Source organism: Epinephelus lanceolatus, chromosome 19, assembly GCF_041903045.1.
Source record: "Epinephelus lanceolatus isolate andai-2023 chromosome 19, ASM4190304v1, whole genome shotgun sequence".
NCBI classification, from domain to species: domain Eukaryota; kingdom Metazoa; phylum Chordata; class Actinopteri; order Perciformes; family Serranidae; genus Epinephelus; species Epinephelus lanceolatus.
This window is the reverse complement of record NC_135752.1, coordinates 27,297,555-27,316,930: the sequence shown is the minus strand read 5'-3', so window position 1 is coordinate 27,316,930 and position 19,376 is coordinate 27,297,555. Positions and strand designations below refer to the sequence as shown.

General features: G+C 40.3%; 1 protein-coding gene across 13 annotated transcripts in view; it reads right to left on the bottom strand.

Annotated features, from left to right (window-relative positions):
* tcf4 (transcription factor 4) overlaps positions 1 to 19,376 on the bottom strand; it is a 305,044-nt gene that overhangs the window by 280,829 nt on the left and 4,839 nt on the right. For all 13 annotated transcript variants that reach the window (XM_033646555.2, XM_033646557.2, XM_033646554.2 and 10 more), the window contains one exon: positions 18,754 to 18,826. In XM_033646555.2, coding sequence (XP_033502446.1) covers positions 18,754 to 18,826 — 73 coding nt within the window. The remainder of the gene's footprint in view (positions 1 to 18,753; positions 18,827 to 19,376) is intronic.

Here is a 19,376-nt window from a genome sequence, read left to right as displayed (position 1 = left end):
AAGGTGGGTTAGATTAAATATGGATAAAAGTAACATTTGTGTAGCATAAATCACAAACTCAGAACAGTTAAATTCTCACTGGAACAAGTTGCCGTTGATTTTCAATGAATTATACACAAAAAACTGCAACTATTTTTGCAATTTTCACTTGTTATTTTGCAATTTCGTTGCAAAATAATTAGGGCTTAGTCGGCAAGATTTCATTGGTCACTTTGAAAAAACAAACAAACTTGAAACTCTATTAGGAGCTGCGCCTTGTCAAAATGAATTAAAACCTATATGACTGGACCATGTGGGAATTTAATTTGAAAGGACACAGGAAGTGGCCATGCTCAGCAGTCAGACAGGAGTCAGGTTAATTTCCAGGGCTGGTACCTGAGGTTATTCCACAGGCTAGTTAATAACGTGTCGGGCAGGAAATCCAAAGTGTGGGATCATTTTGAGAAGGTGAAGGACGAACCCAAGGTGATATGTAAACTCATCTTCATTGGTCGACTACAAACATGACGTATCATCTGAAACATGGAAGTAGCTACATGCCCATTAGCCACTTAGCCACCCATTAGCCATTGGTCGACAAGGAAAATTCTTAGTTGGGGGCAGCCCTAAAAATCATGCCTTAAAACATCGCAAAGCTTTAGAAAAGATTCTGTGAAGTCAGGCATATAAGGCCACAACAATCCCAAAAAAGGTCTACGAAATCCTAGAGGGACTGCTTGTCATCGTTTCATTGTCGCCAGAACAAGTGTCAAATAAAGTCTTAAGTTACTGTTGACAAGTTCAAGTCAGTTCTCAAGTCCAAGTCAAGAATCAAATGATTAAAGACAAATCCAAGGCAAGCCTCGTGTTTGTTTAAGTCAAGTCTCAAGTTTCAGTGAACAAATTGCATGTCAGGATACAAGTCTCCCTGGTCTCTTGGTTCATCACATTCTCAAAAGCTGAGCATACATGTCTGATGAGTAATATTCAAGGTGTGTGGCTAAGATTCAAGTTCACTCTCAAGTTCACTCTTAAATGTTGATGTGGATGTTCACTATTAAGCAAACACTAATCGTGGTCCAGGTATCAGCTCTGTGTTATTGTTGTATTTTAAAAAATATGAAAAGAGAAGGCAGTTTTACATCGAGTTTTAAGTAGAGTAACAGAGGGAGTGAAAGTGAGTGGGACGAGACAGAAGGAAAAGAGTTAAAGGGACAACGGGAGAAGAACAGAATGAAAGAATGGAAAAACATGAAAAGAGGAAAAAGTGAGGGAGTGAGAAAGTCAGAGGATAGACAGAGAGAGGGAGAGAAATGTTTGGAGTGAGGAGTTCTCGCTATTCAGAGTCCTGACAGTGTGGAATGTGAGAGGGGAGATCAATGTGGTATCTCAGACACACACGCACATACACACTCAGACTGCCAGATGTCCTTTAGCCAATGAGGAAGAAGAGGTCTGGTCTCCTCAGGTCAACCCACATGTCTCAGCGGACATACACACACACACACACACACACACACATACACAGAGTCAAGATCTGACCCATCTTCCTCTCATCAGCTTTCCTTCCTTTCTACATTCACTGTGTGTGTTTGCCAAGATGCACTATTTTATCAATGAAAGCTTCACAGTTTGTAGCTCAGTTCCCACATGCAAGGCACTAACACTGCAAGGGTTGGAGGTTCAAATCCTTACAGCATGGCACTAACACTGCCAGGGTTGGAGGTTCAAATCCTTACAGCAAGGTACTAACACTGCCATGCTAGAGGTTCAAATCTTAGGAGCAAAGCACTAACACTGCCATGTTAGAGGTTCAATCCCTACAGCAAGGCACTAACACTGCAAGGGTTAGAGGTTCAAATCTTAACAGCAAGGCACTAACACCGCCAGAATAAGAGGTTCAAATCTTAACAGCAAGGCACTATCACTGGTGGGGTGAGAGGTGCAAGTCCTTAGAGCAAGACACTAATACTTCCAAGGTTAGAGGTTCAAATCCTTAAAGCAAGGCACTAATACTTCCAAGGTTAGAGGTTCAAATCCTTAAAGCAAGGCACTAACACTGCCAGTGTTACAGGTTCAAATCTTAATAGCAAGGCACTAAAACTGCCACTGTTAGAGGTTCAAATCCTACGAGCAAGAGGTTCAAATCTATAGAGCAAGACACTTATACTGCCAGAGTTACAAGTTTAAATCTATAGAGCAAGGCACTAATACTGCCAGGAATAGAGTTTCAGATCTTTAGAGCAAGGCGATTATACTGTCAGGATGAGAGGTTCAAATCCTAAGAGCAAGAGGTTCAAATCTATAGAGCAAGGCACTAATACTGCCACGGTAAGAGGTTCAGTTAAAAGCTGGTGGCACAAAACCACTGCCAAACCATTCCTTCCTCTCTTAAGCAAAACTGTCTTTTGTTATCACTGACGCTCCAGTATGTTAAATAATAAAATATTAAGAAAATATAAGATATATGATGAAATGTTAATAATACGATCACTCAAAATCAAATTTAAAGGATTAAATGTTAAAAACAAATTAAGAAAATTAAAAAAGAGCAAATGAAACTACTGTTACTGAGACTTCCTTTCAAATCTCCAGCCTCCAGCAGCTCAAAACAATCAAAAGGAATCCTCTGGTGCCAAAACTGATCAGAAAAGAAATCCATCACACTAGGGGTCAAAGGTCAGGATCAGCTATAGAGATGTATTACTGAAGGTGGTAGAGAGTCAGTGTCTTGCTCAAGGGCACTTCAACAGGGGTCAGCATCTTTCCATCTTCACACACACAATCTTAACATGCATGCACACTTCTCTCTTTTTCTCTCCATTCTCTCTCTTTCTCTATGAACACACACTTACAGTACACACACACACACACACACACACACACACACACACACACACATACACTCTGTCTGGCCCGTCACAAGACCAGATGGCACTAGGGGTGTTCCAGACAATTTACAGTCTGTGTGTGTGTGTTTGTGCACGTATGTCAGTATGTGTGTGTGTGTGTGTGAGGAAAAAAAAGGTGGTGGGGGGGGGGGGTTTGGTTGGTTGGAAAATATATCTTCTCCGCGCACACACACACACACACACACACACACACACACACACACACACAGGGACTTGGCAGTGCCACTCCGGTGCCGGCTCTGCCAAAGACTGAGAATAAAACAAAAGCCGGGATGAACCATCGTGCTGCTTCTCTCCTCTATGCCACCCCTTACTCTGAAACAGATGGTTTAACCCGCTGATCTCTGTGGTGTGAAGGTTCAGTGTGTCTCTGGCAAGTCAACTCGCATCACATTTGTACATTAAACACCTTTAACAAAGAGACTGTGACGCCATACGAAGACAATATACAAGAAACTGGCGAATCTGTGTTGTTCCAGGTGGGAAGAAAGGGCAGGAGAAAAAAATGGAGGGAAAAGAGGAACCATACGATGAGGACGGGGAGGAAACAGGATATTTTTAATTTAGAGTATGCTAAAATAACCTTGATAAATTCCTGTTACATCTCATAAAAGTCTTGTTTTGATGTTGGGGAAAAAGAAATGCATTGTGTGTGAAAAAAGATCTAATGTATGATAGCATCTTCTTTAGTAACAATGTGTGATTTCCTCTCCATCTTTATCTTGTCTCCTCCTCCTCTTTCTCCATTCTTATTTCTCTTTTTAGGGCCTTCCTCTTCAAAATCCATCTCTCAGAGAACGCAGGAAAAAAAAACCCATCTGAACGTAGTGCTTGGTTTGCATCACTTTTTATCGACAGCAGGGCAGAGCCACTACACGTCAGTACTGTTATTGTTAAGGCTACTCAGAAACTTCAAAATTTGGCTGCAGTTTCTCAACATTCCTACGGGCTTGTTTCGGGTCAGGTTTGCGCTGATTTTCCTGCTTCTATATGAATTAACTAACAGTTAAGTTTCACTTTCAATTCACTTGGCACTGCACTGCATCGGCTAAGACAGAGTGCCCACAGCCTCTACCACTGGTGCTCTAAATGGTATATTCTAACTTTAGAGCGCCCTGTGTCACAAATGTCTGTTACTGCACTGACTTTAGTAACTGTAGCTGGTAAATACATAAATACATCGGCTAATCAAAACAGTGAAGTTTGAAAAGAACATTTTGAATTGTGAAATTCAGCCCAGAATGATCTCCTCAACAAATTACAAATTCTCGAATAAGTCGTTAAAGACAATCAGAACCTTTCAGACCAGGGGTGTCAAACTCATTTTAGTTCGGGGGCCACATGCAGCCCAATTTGATAACCACGGCACTTGGGGGAGCAGGGCCTTTCCCAATGCTGCTCCAACCCTCTGGAACTCACTCCCTAAAGACATCAGAGACTCCCCTTCCCTCTCCACTGATTATTATTATTATAAGTGGGCTGGACCTGAAAAACCATCAACCATTGCATAATAACTATATATGTGAAACTGGGCCTTCAGCCCAAAAGTGCTGCCATGGTTCAAGCTCGAGTCGAGTCAGGTCAGATTTTTCTTGGGCCTGATCAAAGCTTGATCTTTCTCTATCTTCTACTATAATATTATGGTTTTGTCGGATCAATTTGTCACTCACTTATGAACTGCCATGTTGTTGCAATAGTTACCAACTTGCCTTGCGTAGCCTATATTTCTTATACAGTTTAAAAAACAAATGGTCTTAGTACAGAATATTAAAAAGGAAATATAGTTTAGCAATTTCATTCATGCTTTCATTTGGCAAAAAAACCTAAACAAAAATAGTTGAGTCCACTCAGGAGTGGACCAAGATCCTTCTTATAAAGTGGTCTTCTACTCTACTAAAATATTTCTATTGACAGCTGTCAATAGAGTTTTTTGAACAAACCAGCCCTCAGTGTTCCCATCATGCTTTGGGTGAAGTCAGCAAGAAGTGTAATATTGCTATGGTGCTAGCCGTGAGCACCTGAGCCCGGTTTACCTTTAATCTGAATAACATTATATCGTAAGCTAAAACTATTACATTCTGGAGACACTGCACCACAAAATGTTATGATTCATCAGCTTCTAGCATTTCCTGTTTGTGCTATAACACAGATATATATACAGACATCAATCAACAAAATGTCTAAACGTGACTGTGAGTGTTACAAGTAAGGTTAAAGAATGAGAGTAAGAAAATGAGGCAGAAGAGGAAAAAGGATTAAGTGAGGACTTGGAGGAAGGTTAGGATAAAGAACAGAAGGAGGGATACGAACAGTGATGGGGCAAAGACAGTGAGGAGGAAGAGGAGGGTAAGAGGACGAAGACGTGGGTGGAATCAGCTGCTCCCACAGCATCACATTTGATTCCCAGACCTTCGTCTTCTCAAGTAACAGCCAAGATTTTCATATAACACACCTCTTCTGCCTTCACTTTAGCCACTTACACACAAACACACACACACACACACACATACACACACACACACACACTTTTACCCCTCATTTGACACACACACCACAGACAAACACACAAGTTTCAATGCCGACATTAAACTCCCCAAACAGTTTAGCTTGTCACACACTTGCACTTACAAGCATAAATACACACACACACACACACACACACACACACATACACACACACTGCCGCCTCCCAGAATAAGTTGGCTGCCTCTAATTGGAGTGGTGTTTGTTGCGGAGAGGTGTTGAGCGCCGCTGTAATTGCCAGGCAGGCTGGTTGACGTTCTCTGTCTCTTTATTTTTTAAGGACTGGGTAATTAGGCTCGGTGGTTGCGATCGTGCCGCCATCGCTGCCGGTACGAGCGAACAGGTGTGGGAGCGAGCGCCGAAACACACGACACCTCACCGACGTCACAGACCGACCGCGGAGAGGAGAGAAGGGCTGTTTAGTGGTGACAAGGGGGCTCGGAGTTGTGAGGTTTCACCAAAAGATACTGAAGACGGAGGACTGAAACCATGCTCGCCACAGGAGGGGAGCAGGTATTCAGTCAGCTGATTGGAGGAGAGGAAATGAGCAGATTCTGTCACCGAGCATTCAAAGACATTTGTGAATATACCTGAATATCACCAGATATATCTAATAACTTCCAGGTATTTTGTCATGAACAAAAGGTCTGACCTGATAAAAAGTCAGGGAATTACCACAGTGATAGAGCTAAACACCAAATTTAACACAGTTTTAACCTGCAATGATGTACAAATCACTAAATCAACGAGAAACAATAACAATAACCACTAACCTAAAGTAAACTAAACCCAAGTACAAGATTAAAATAGCTAAACTACTACATTTTTGTGTCAGATGTTCAGTTTTTCTATTTTGTTTTCATGGTTTTTAGCCTAATTTTGCAAGTGAAAAATATCATTAGCATTGTATAGTTAACCATAGCTGTAAATGCACCATGCTAACCAAACTAGCTGTGACAATTAAGGTCAGCTCCACCCTCTCGTCCAAATACGGTAGTTCTAGCTGCAAAAATCCAATATGGTGAAACTAAAGGTTTCAAAACAGGAGTCCACAAACCACAGGGTCCTGTCACTGCGGCTGCATCCATTATTTTTTAGAGACTATCATGCCAAGTTAAACTGTAACATATTTGAGTTAAAATAAACCAAAGGTGAAAGTAACTAAACTTTACCACTACAACCAAAACTTTACACAAACCTTGAAGAAACAAAACTGGATCTTTCCAAAAAAGCTCAGGGTAAACTCCACACTAAAGCTTGAAAAGTTGGTCACAAGTGTGTACCCTAAATGCCTGACCCTTTCAATCAAATTTAGCCCCCTTTAAACCTTGTCGTTCCCTCCTCATTGACCTGCAAATCACCAAAACCAACCTAACTGGGAGACACAAGCTAAATATAACTAAGCATAAACATATTTAAATATACAGTAAACTGCAGACATCACACATAGAAAAACTTCAGTAAATTCAAAGGAACCAGACTGAATCTGTCTCAACAAACCCAAGCTGAACTCAAACTAAGGTCTGGAATACCAACTGTGCAAAGCAGGCAGCTGCCCTCCAAGGGGCCCAAAGGTTCCAACATTGTTTGTAGTAATTTGGATTGATTGTAAATTTGATGAAGAATATAAGACACAACTGAAAACTGAAAACAACTTACTCATTATTAATCTGAAATGCTGAAGGTTTAAAGCAGGTCCTGCATTACTGTGTACCTGTCTGAAAAGGACATGACATGATGATTATTCAGAATAAATTTGGGTTTAATCAAATTACCACAAATACAGGGTCAAAAAAAGTAAAACTTAAACCACTAAAACCAACTAAAAAGAGTAAACAAGCCAAACTGAACATTTTAACTCAATTAAACTTCTGTCTAAGAAACCAAACAGAACAAAATAGAAACTAAAATAAACTCAACAGCTCAGCACATCTCAGCATCGTCTTTTGGGAAAACATATGGAGCTCCGACTCGGTAGCGAGCCGGCCCGTCGAAGCAAGCGGCATGTCAATCTCCTGAGCTTTGAAAAAAAAGCACAAACCCACGCCGAGTTCTCAAAGACGCTAACCTTGAAATCACTGCCATTATTAGCAGAGTCATTATTAGCATTAGAAAAGCAAATGGGGCTAATAATATTTGCCATTATGGCTAAAAACGCCTATTAATCCCTAATCCGCACCACAATTAAGAGCATGGTTGGGTGTTTTTGTGAGTCGTTCTGCATCTCCTTGCCGGGGAAACGAGACAATTTAACAGCCTCAGAGGCAGAGGGAGGGTGGGAGGGTGAGGTATTAAGCGACTGGCTCCTGCTCTCCATCTCTATTTTGAAAGCGATCAGCCGGAGTGTTTTTGAGTGACAGGCGTAACAGAGGCAGATTTGACTGGATAGAGACAAGAGGGTGGCGGTGGGGGCGTCGCTCGCTGCGTTGAAGCGCGTTATCTGTCTCAGTACAAGTGCATCAAATCAAACGGGAGAGGGGGTATTATTAAAGCAACCCCCTTTTTTCTCCACTGTGAACTGTGACTTAATAAGCTATGCCAATTAGGGGAACAAAAATCAGGCATGCCATCGGGGCTGTATCTATCCTTGCCCAAATTTCTCTGCTAATGCGTGAAGCTCGCTGGCAGAGGCGACGGGGCTGCTGTGTTTTTCTGTTTGGCTTTGGCTTTGACAGGGAAAGAAAGAAGAGGAAGAGGTGGAAGGTGGCATAAAATAAAATAAAAAACGATAAAGCCTATTGATTTTGCGATCGTCTGCAGAGTTGATCTTTATTTTTCTTACTGTCAACAAATCCCACAGAGAAACCAACAATGAATGCATCTACTAACAGGTACTTTCTGTATATCCAAAGCCTGATGTATCTCATCCCTCTGCGCCACAGAGCTCATTCACTGTCCTAAACAGCATGTTTTCATTACTATAAATATGACCGCTGAAGTTTAGTGTAGTTTTGGCTTGTGACCCTTGAAAATGAACCTATTTCCAACATTAACGGAAGGGCATCCCCACACCAAGGTTGGGAAACCGCTGTAGATCTCTTGGCTCTATCCCACATACACTGCCCTGCTGCCATGAATACTCACTAGCTCTGCGCATCAATCAACCACTAAAATAGTCCCCAAGAAATTCACTTTTTCCTCCTTCTTAAGTGGCATTTTCTAAAAGCTACAGTGCGCAGGTGTTTTAGGAAGTTACTGAACCTTTTAAGAAAAGGAAACTACATATACTGTACATTACCTTTTTATTAAAGATTTTTGTCTTAGGTAGACATAAAAAGCTCTAGGCTGAGATCGAAAGACAGTAGGAAAGTCAACAAGTATTGAGAGAGCACATTGTGCCTCATTCACCAACACTGTTCCTAGGAAAGGTCTACACCAGATTCATGACATGTGCTCAAAACACGCAAGTTTTTGCACCTGTGCGCTTAAAATGATAAATCCCATTGTTCTTGTGAGCTGAGAGTGCATGCAAGTTGATCCTAATTACCACTGCAAATGCTCATAAAAGGGCATCAGACTGCAGGGCCATGTGCACACTAAGAAACTGAAGAAGAACAACAAGAAGAAGAAAAGTGCTCTCCAAGTTGTGTGTGTGTTTGAGATGGAGACAAAATAGGATGAGTGACGGTGGAAGGTGGACTATTTTACGCAATGTTTCTGTAACTTATTAAAAACTGACTTGAAATATCATTTTTTGTCCCGCCTTCACAAAACCATCAGTGATATTTTCTAGCATGATTAATCACATATTATTGGATGGCACAGTTCCAAAAATACGATAATAATCTGCAAAACAATAATAAACTGTAAAACAATGGAAATAATTACAATATAAAGAAATTTCATGAATGATTAACAGCAATTAATGTATTTAAATCACATAATATACAACTGCAGAACTGAAGAAAACACGCTAATCAATTATTCTGTCAACACTCAATTATGCGTAAGTGTGCTCTTGAATGTGCTCCGATTCTGTTTTTCCCAAAATCCCAAATAAATAAACATCAGTGTATGTCAGAATCTTTTTAAAACTGCGTCAGTAGGTTTTAAGACGTTTGGTAACTGTTGGTAAACGAGGCCCAGTGTTGGTTTGGTCTTTAGACTGTTCAAAGCAGGTTAAGTGGTGACTCCATGTTGGACCCTTGGTGTGAATGTGACAGTGACTTGTTGTCTACGTGTCAGCCCTGTGACTGACTGGTGACATGTCCAGGATGTAGCCCGCCTCTCAGCCAATGTCAGCTGGGATCGACTCCAGCCTCCCTGTGACAGGATGAGCAGGTACGGCTGATGGATGGAGAGAACAACGGAGGGTTCGCTCTGTTTGTTTGTGGGATTTGTTGAAAATAAGAAACATCAGATTCTGTCAGTTCTGTTTCTTTCCTTCACTCCTTCCTTTTTTTTTACTGCTTTCATCACTTCACCTTTCCTTTCTATCTTCCTCTCTTGTTTCCTTCTCTGTCTTTTTCCCTTTCATTTCCTGTCTTTCTTCCTCTGACTTCTCCTTTTCTTCTTCCTTGTTTCTTTTTCCTCTTTCATACCGTCTTTCGTTCCTTTCTTCCATCTTTCAGTCCTTCCTTTATTTGTTTCTTCTTTCTCGTCCTATAATTTCTTCCTTCCCTCTCACCTTTCCTTTCTTTCTTCATTTTCTTTTTTAGTTTCCTCTCTTGTCCTTTATCTGTTTCCTTTCCCTCTTTATGTCCTTCCTTTCTTCCATTATTCCTCTCTTCCTTATTCATTTCCTTCTTACCTGTCTTTTCCCTCTTCTGTGTTTTTCCTCCCTCACTCCCTCCCTTCCTTCCTTTTTCAGTTCTTTCTTACCTCTCCTTTTTTCTGCCTTTCTTCCTTTCTTCAGGTTTCAATTCATCCTTCTTACCTTTTCTTTCTTGTTTTCCTCTTTCCTCATTCCTTCCTTTTATCCCCTCCCTGTTTCCTTCCCCTCTGTCCCTTCTTCCATCTTTACATTCTCCCTTATTCACTTCTTTCTCACCTTTCCTTTCCCTCTTCTTTTTGCTCATTTCTTCCTGTCTTGTTTTCCCTTTTCTTTCTTTCTGTTTGCTTCTCCTCTTTATGTCCTTCCATTCTTCTGTATTTCCTTTTTTCCAGTTTCAGTTCCTTCTTACCTTTCCCTCTTCTTTGTTTTCCTATTTCCTTCCTCCTTCCTCTTTCCTTCCTCCCATTTCCTTTCCTTTTAACTTCCCTTTTTTGTTCCATCTTTGCTTTCTTCCTTCTTCAGTTCTTTCTCTCCTTTCCTTTCCCTCTTCTTTTTCTTGTTACTCCTTCCTTCCTTTCTTCTGTTTTCCCCATTTCTCCTTCCTTTTTTCTCGGTTTCATTTTTCCTCCTTACGTCCTTCCGTTTTTCTATCCTTCCTTTTTCCATATTAAGTTCCTTCTTACCTCTCCTTCTTATGTTTCTTTTTCCTCCTTCCTTCCTTTCTTCCCTTCCTCCCATTTCCTGTCCTTTGTAACATCCCTTCCTTCTTCCATCTTTCCTCCCTCCTTCCCCTTAACCTTCCTCTCCTCAGCTTTCACATTCACCCTTCATACCTTTCCTTCCTTCCTTCCTTTGTTTCTTTCTGCTGACACTTGAGGAAACATTTCCTCCAGCTCTCGTTGCCAACTTTATGTTCCATGGCAACTGGGATGATGGTTTGTCCTCCCGCCCCCAAAGCCCCCATCCGAACCCCCTATTTGGTCCCAACTTAACACACACATTCATGCTGACACACACACACACACACACACACAAGAACACACACTTAAAATATGACAGACACACATAAGCTCAACACATATTCTCCTAGGAATATACACATCTCTCTCTCTCTCTCTCTCACACACACACACACACATACACACACACACGCACACACACCTCAGTCCCCTTCCAACACCATTGACAGGGAGACAAACAGCGGATCTGTGAGGTTACGCGTTTAAAAAAAAAAAAAAAAAAAAAAAAAAGGAAAAACACCACAACCAGCCAAGACCTGAAATAGACGAGTGGTGGTGGCAGCGGTTTTGACAGGCAGAGTGAAGCCGCTCGCTGAACGGCTTCATCCAGGAGGAGATTAGAAACACACACAGAGTTTGAAGTGTGCATTATCTTTCCAGGGATGATCCCAAAATAAACAACAACAATGGCGAAATCTCCCAATAATTAAAACGCCTAATCCACTTCCTGGTTGGTGATGACCGTGGGCTGAGCGTGTCAGCCGGGACTCGTGGGGATTGTGTGGCGTTTATGTTTAGACGCTTTTGTGTTTTAAGGTGAATTTATCGCCCTAAATACGAGGACTTACATCCAACGAGGAGAGGGCTTCAAAACCAAAATTTATTCACAGCATTGTGTGAAGGTTGTCATTTCAAAATTCTAATTCGACGTGAAGACGTGTTTGGAAAAAAAAATGTCACTACTTATCCTCAAAAGCATCAGATACACCAAATCCTAAAACCTGCTTTTATTCCTCCACCTCTCTGTCTGACTGACGTGTTATTTTTATACACCTCTGTGTTTCGTGCATCCATCCAGGCTCATGTCTCCTTTATGTCCTAATTTTACTGTTGATGTTGTCTTCTGTAACCCCGTTTGGCAACCTCCACCTATTTTTCAAAGCATTCAGGGACAAACTGCGTTCTTTGTAGTTGGAAATTTCTGTGCGGTGGCAAAAGACCTGTTAATACAGGAGATTAAAAGTGAGGATGTGATGTAAAATCACTGTGATGTGGTGCAAGAGCTGGGTGTCGAACCTCTACACTTACTTGCAGGGGATGATGCGAAAATTTCATGTCCTGATTATCCCGCCATTTTCATTGGCCTCATCTATTTGACTCACTACCACATGGTATGGACCTAGTTTACAAATAACTTTGGGCTTATCTGATTGTAATAACAAAATTACTTTAAACAAAGATGGATGGTTATAATAATACTTAGGCAAATACCTTTCTCTACAAGACATTAAGCTCACATTCTTACTTTAAAACAAAACACGATGCTCATCTCCCACATGATTATCATCACAGAGGTTGCAGATCCTCTGGTTTCTGTCCAGTCCTTTATATCTTCCTGTGACTTAAGGAATTCTGGTGTTGTTCAGTCTAAAATTACAAATAGCCCATTTGTACTTCTGGTTTCCATGCAACTGATACTTCGCTTGTATAAACTCTTTGTTTAATTTTGACATATATTCAATATTCAATTTACGGTATTATCCGGATAACATTCAAAATATGCTTAAAACTCCTAAAATGGCACTAAAACATGCTGGAATACCTTCACCTGACATATTTTTGAGACAAAAATATTTGTAATGCATCGCATATCATGATATTTGATTAGTTCTACACTGTTAAATTTGATAGAGACCAATTTGACAATGATTAATCTGTTTGAGTCAATTAAAAAGAATGTGAATGTGAATATTTTCTGGTTTCTTTACTCTGTAATAGCAAGATGAATATCCTTGGAGTTGTGGACCAAACAAGACAGGCTTTAGGAGACATTATGGGTATTTTGTATTTTTCTCCCCACCATTTTCTGACACGTTATAGACTTAATCATTAAATAATCGACAGATTAGTCGACTATGAAAATAATGGTTAGTTGCAGCCCTAATCACAACTAAGACACACACATGGCATTTTATCTTTGGATATTAAAAATGTCAATGCCTGTTAAGATCTTTTGCATTTTCTTTTTTAAATTTTTAAACTTGCAACCTGTTTTTTTTTTATTGTTGGTTGCCCGGCTGTGTTTTTTATCACAACCAGAGATGAAATACTTTATCATTCCATCCCTTCTTCCAGATATATACTGACTTGAATCATAATTTCCCAGTTCTAGACTGTATTTTATCAGTTCTTGCTTGTGTTTTAACAAAACATTATACTAGGGATGTTCCCAGATGTTAAAACAAGGGTTTCAACTCAGAAAACATAAAACAAAATATTGTGTATATAAGAGCCATTTGAAATTGTTAATGACCAAGTTGTATTTTGAACACCACTGAAATGTGTGGCACTTTTTAACATGTGTTATGAAGACTGCCCATTATCCCCCGAAACATCTTACTACAATAAATCTTTAGGAAACATTCATGATCATTACAATGGAATTTTCATTGGGTGATCGCAACTGCATACAGTAATAAGTACCTCAATAATAAGTTTGACCGATTAGTATTTCTGTTATCTAGCAACTTCTAAACGACAAATCGCACACATCCGTAATCAGCACACTGTGAAGACCTATAATGCAGTCGCAGAGTCAGACGTGAATCGGTTGAAACTAACTTGCTGACTAAGAGCTGGTGACATTTTAAGTCCTGTCACACTGTCCCTTCAGTTACAAACCTCCTCATCATGTTGACATCAATACATCCAGCCAACCTGCTCTCACGACATCAGAAATATGACATCAACTGAATGAAATTGAAGCTATGGTTCATAAAAAGTGTTTAAAACGTGATGATAAAAGTAAATAGTCTGCTCTGCTGTGGACTGCATCCTGGCACTTGGGCCCTTGGTGGAATTTGGCCACTACTCCACTAATGCAAACACTAAATTATATTAAATTAAAGTAAGACATATTAACTCGACTCTTTTCTCTCTTATGACATATCATATACATGTAAAAAAAAGGTAAAGACAGTTCAATAAATATTAAAAAAAAACAAAAAAACACACACACTGATGAAAGCCTTGTAACTCAAATTTTGGGAATTACTTCACAAGTACAAGTTTTAACTCTTTAAGGTCATAAATCTCTCTCAGAACTCATAAGGATAATAACACCAACAACATACAGGGATCCAGCTAGAATAAATATTTCCACAACCTTTGTGTGTGTTTCTTTCCTTATTTCCTGATGTCAAGATTGTTGACACCTTGAAGACACAAGGTTTTTTTTCCACTGTATAATTGGCCAGTTTTTGGGCCCACTGGTGGCCCTTGAGTAGCTGCTAAGTCCTATTCAGGCCTTGAGCCAATGCCGCTTTGTTATGAGTTTTTAAAATGCCAAATAAATTGACATTAACTGATAAGATGAGTTAATCCAATGCAGGAGAAGGACATACTAGACAGGTGTGAATATGAATACAATGTTTTAAAAGGTATATTAAATATATATTTTTTAACGTCACTAAACCAAAGTCACGTCTGTCAACCTGAGCGAAACACAAAGTGTGTGGACCCAGTTCAGTGTCGGCATGTCCCAGCCTCTGGCCTCGCCCCAGCCTTTGGAAACCGCTGCTCTCATGGTTGTGTAGGTCTATAGAGTTCTAATTAGCTGCATTCACAAACAGCGCCGGGCTCATCAAAATGCCGAGGCCTGCAGAAAGCCACAGCAGGGGTGAGCAGAGAGTGTGTGTGTATGCGTGTGTGTGTGTGTGTGTGTTGCATCTTGTACATGTGGGTGTTTAGACGTGTGTGCGCGAGAAACAGAGTGTGATTTGTGTACAGGGATGAGTGCATGCGTGTGTGACACCAGTGTGTGTTCCTGTATCAAAAGGAAAAAAAACCCCACAACAATCTCAAAATGAAGACAGACACTGAAGCAGCAAAACGAAGCCCAACTACAGATTCTACAGAAACCGGGCCTTTTTTTTTTCCTTCCCAAAATCGTAACATTTGTCATCCTTCCTCGCATTTGTATGCACGGCACGGGAGCAAACAACACCGCTGAAACCGCAGAGCACAAACAACAACAACCGCACAACGAAGCAGTAAACAAAGAAGACGTCTCGGCATCTCTCTGTTTTCCAGCCAACAAACAAAATGGCTTCCGAACGCCGTTTAGAGGCAAATAACATGAGCGGGAGCAACAGAAACGACCCGGCTGTTTTCTGTGAAAAGCTTCCAGAAAAGATTTTAAAAAGACAGTATCCTCCGGAGGTTGAGTCTGTCTCATGAAGAATGAAGATATGATGGAACATAACACACGTGTAGTACAATATAGGGAAACGCAGCACCACCTACAACCTGACATATGATCACATCAGTGAGGTAACATATAGAACTGCACATCCAACCAGAGAGAAAGCAGCAGCATAGGATCATATCATATCATCACTGCAATATAACTACCTGCCATATGCTCATTAAAGATACTATCAATAAATAAGAATACTGGAGATAAATTTAGCAAACTTGATTGTTCATCAATTGATTCAAGCTGAACAACAGTCAACTGACAACTCACAATCTCCCCGACTAAATCTTTTTAAAAGAAACTTTTTAAATGACATATATGAAAAGAGAAAACAGCTCCCAGCAATCCAACAGAACATCATCATCACTCCCTGATCAATGACTTATAGACTAAAGCACTCAGGTTGCATTTAAACTCCCCCAACACATATGCAGTGTAAGGAAAGACACTTCAAGCCCCAAAGTATTTTACACTGAAAGAAGAAGGTAAACTACAGCAAAGTTACCCAGTGGAGAAACCTAGTTCAGTTAACTACAGCTACTTGGAAAAGTTACTCATACTACTTTCTTTTACAAAAGAACTGACAGTGTGATATGAAAATATGACAAAATATAACACAAAAAAAGTAATGTGCCAGCATAACGTGTCACTCACTTGAGCTAATTGCAGAAAGCACCCATTTGCTCACAGGTCATACACTATGACCTGTGAGCCCACTATTCATGAGAAAGTGTAGGAGTGTCAGCTTTGGTTTTGTATACAATGTTCATCAGTCAGACACCTGCTTCCAGGAGTCCAGGTGGGGTTTTTGCACAGAGCAGGATGACTCACTTAGCCATGTGACTTCTAAAAATATCAAGCACAACTTCTTTGAACATCTGTTAATGAAAAGTAATAATTAATACTTATGACTACAGTAGAGAAGCAACAGCAAAATAAAAATTAAAAAAAATTCCTTGGTAAATAAGTCATCAATCACTATGCTATTATGAATGTAGGTGAACTACCAGAAAGCTGCTGCACATAGATACACATAAACATACCTCGACAACTCACTGAGGAACCAACTCACTCACTCACTCACCAAGCCAGCAGAGATGGGACAAGATTTTGGTATCTGAAGTGTTCTGGTTCCCATTTGTAGTCCCGTTTGCAATCCAAGCAGCATTGAGCAATCACGTTTGGACGGCAGATAAAAGTGTGTGAGGAGAGACGTAACACACTGGCTGTTGTCTGAAGACAAGTTAGCTTCATATTAGCTTTTTACAAATGTATCTGAATTAATATGCAGATATCTGCTTATAGAGATTAGCCAAAATGACCAGCACAATGAGGAAGTCTTGATTCAGATATCTGCTTACTACACCGGATCTACTGAAATATTGGCTCAGAGGTTTATCATCATCAGACCGATAGTCGATAGGTTCCGAGACTGGTACCAGTAAGCTTGAAATACAATAGAGCAGTGGTTCCCAGGTGATGGGTCGCGGGTCCATACCAGACGAACTGCAAGTAACTAGCAAAAGTGTTTAGTTTGTAAAAAATACACTTTATTTGTAAGCACAGTGAATTCTGGCACCCAGATTTTAAGTTTCCTGCTGTAGATTGAGTGACTGACAACTACTTGACAGAGACAGCAAACTAGCTTGATAACATGGCTTAATGCAAGTAGGACGCTGAATACATTGAACTGTTTGGACCGTGAACTAATGAGTATGGAGAAATATGGACTCTGTGGCTGGACCAGTTGGGAACCACAGCAATAGAGGAAGTCCAGTTTGAGTAAGACCTCCATGAGTTAGAAGGCTTAATGGACATACAGCGGTTTTTATACTCTGACAGAGGATTCTACAACTCTGGAAAGTCACAATTATTTGATCTTGTTGGCTTTTCATATCAACGTACAAGGCTACTACTCTACAAGACGCACCAGGCTTTCAACCAACTCCAATGTAAACCCATCCACAGCATCCAGTAGAAAGAGCAAGAAAGTCCAAGTAAGACGGACAGGAGGGGAGGGTAATGGATGGGCAGATAACCACAGGACTTTCACCCAGGAGGCTGGTGTTTGTGTCCTGTATGAAACCAAAAGTCAACTTGAGTTTTTTAACCACGTAAACCTAACCAAGTAGTGCTGTTGCCTTCACCTAAGGCCTAAATTTTAAAAGACCTGTAGCATGTAACAAGCAGAATTCGACAGACATTGGCCCGTCCAAATCTGATGCTAAAGGGCTACCTAGAGCGTTATAGTTTAAGCATAGAGCCACTGGCCAAGTGGCTATATTTGATGAATTTGGAGTGAGAATGTTTAGAATGAATGAATGGCTCAGTGTATGGGTGAAAGTACCACTGACTGACACATGAAGCAGCTTTCCTAACTCCCTTGCATTACCATTTACTAATCTCACCAGCATTCTGAAGTCAAAGCCACCACGTTCCACCACTGATGAAACCTGTTTGACACCACTGTGTAGAATAACACAGTGAACTGATCTCCACAACATACACACACAGGCAGGAAAGAATGAGAGCAGCAAATCAGGAAAACAGGAAGTCTCCTTCAGGAATGAACTTGAGCAGCTGAAAAACAAACTTGTTGCCCAAAAATAAAGAAACACGACAAATCAAAACATCACCTCACGGCCTTTTTTTACACCGCAACATTCATACGTCATTTACTAAGATGTACAGCACACGTACAAAGTTCCCATGAGCACAGATACCCAGGTATGTTGCAGGTGATGAGAAAAAAATAAACATCAGTAGTCACTTGGTCAAAATCAAGCACTAGTGTGTACTAATCCACCTCTAAAAATAGTCCCCAATAAATAAACTAACTTGTTTGAGTAGTCTTTGCTAAAAACCACAGTGCCCAGCTATTTCGGGAGTTTGCTTATCTTTTTTTCGTATTTATTTAAATAAAACCACACATTTATTGAGTCTTATTAGAGATGGATATCTTCAGTAGGGTAGGAATCAATGGGCTGAATGTGACAGACAGGGAAGTGTTGAGAGATGGACTAAACCATAATCAAAGCCATATAATCAGACAAGGCCACCTCATTGTTTAAGCAACATGTGACATCTTAACCAAAATTTTAGTGCAGAAAACCAACCAGACAAAGCCAAACAGAGCATTCAAAGAATATAAGCATATCAAAAATATCCTGCAATTTTTCAAGTCTCCTCAAAATAAAAAGTAATCCACAAAGCAAAACAGCATAAAACCCCCAAAACTGCATCTGAATGTACAGAACATAGTCATACCCACACAAGAAAATCTAAACCGCAAGCAAAGCAGCAGTGAGCAGGTGTAAGAGGAAAGAGAGGAGGAGGCTGAGAGAGAGTTGAAAGAAAAGAGGAGGAGATGAAGAAGAAGGGGGGAAAAAAAGGAGAAAGCTGACGTACTTGAGCCGGAGAAATGTCCGCTCCCCAGGGAGGTCGGCCCGTTCTTTCCACTGCTAACAGGAGGGGAAAACATCTACAAGACAAACAGAGCGCACATTACCTCCGAGAGCACTGACACTGCAGACAGCAAGACACATCTCTACAGAATCATCACTGCGGCTAAACATGAAAAGCTTCATTCCAAAACGCCAGGGCAACATTTGGCTGAAAAAAAAATGCTGCTGCCAGATTTTCATCGCATTATAATCTTGTGGGGAAATGTTTTAAATTTAATGTTCTTTATTTGCATCTTATTAAAGCTTTGTTTTTCTGCTTTTAATATCGTAAATGTCTCGTTTTGGAAGGAAACTCTTTGTGGATGTCTACCAAGAAGACAAAAGGTACATCATCACTAGGGCTGGGTATCATTTCAATACGAGCTTCAATTTTGGAGCCACTGCCAAAATCATCTTTTTTTTCAAGATATTACTGAATTTGTTTTTTATTCAACAAAAGGAGCCAAAGTTTCAAATGTCGAATATTTTCCTAGCACAAGTAGTTGTGCAAGAGGTTTCAAGCAACTGCAGTTAAAATTAGCAAGACTTTAATAGAAATCAGGATCAGAGAAAAATCTAATTATAAAA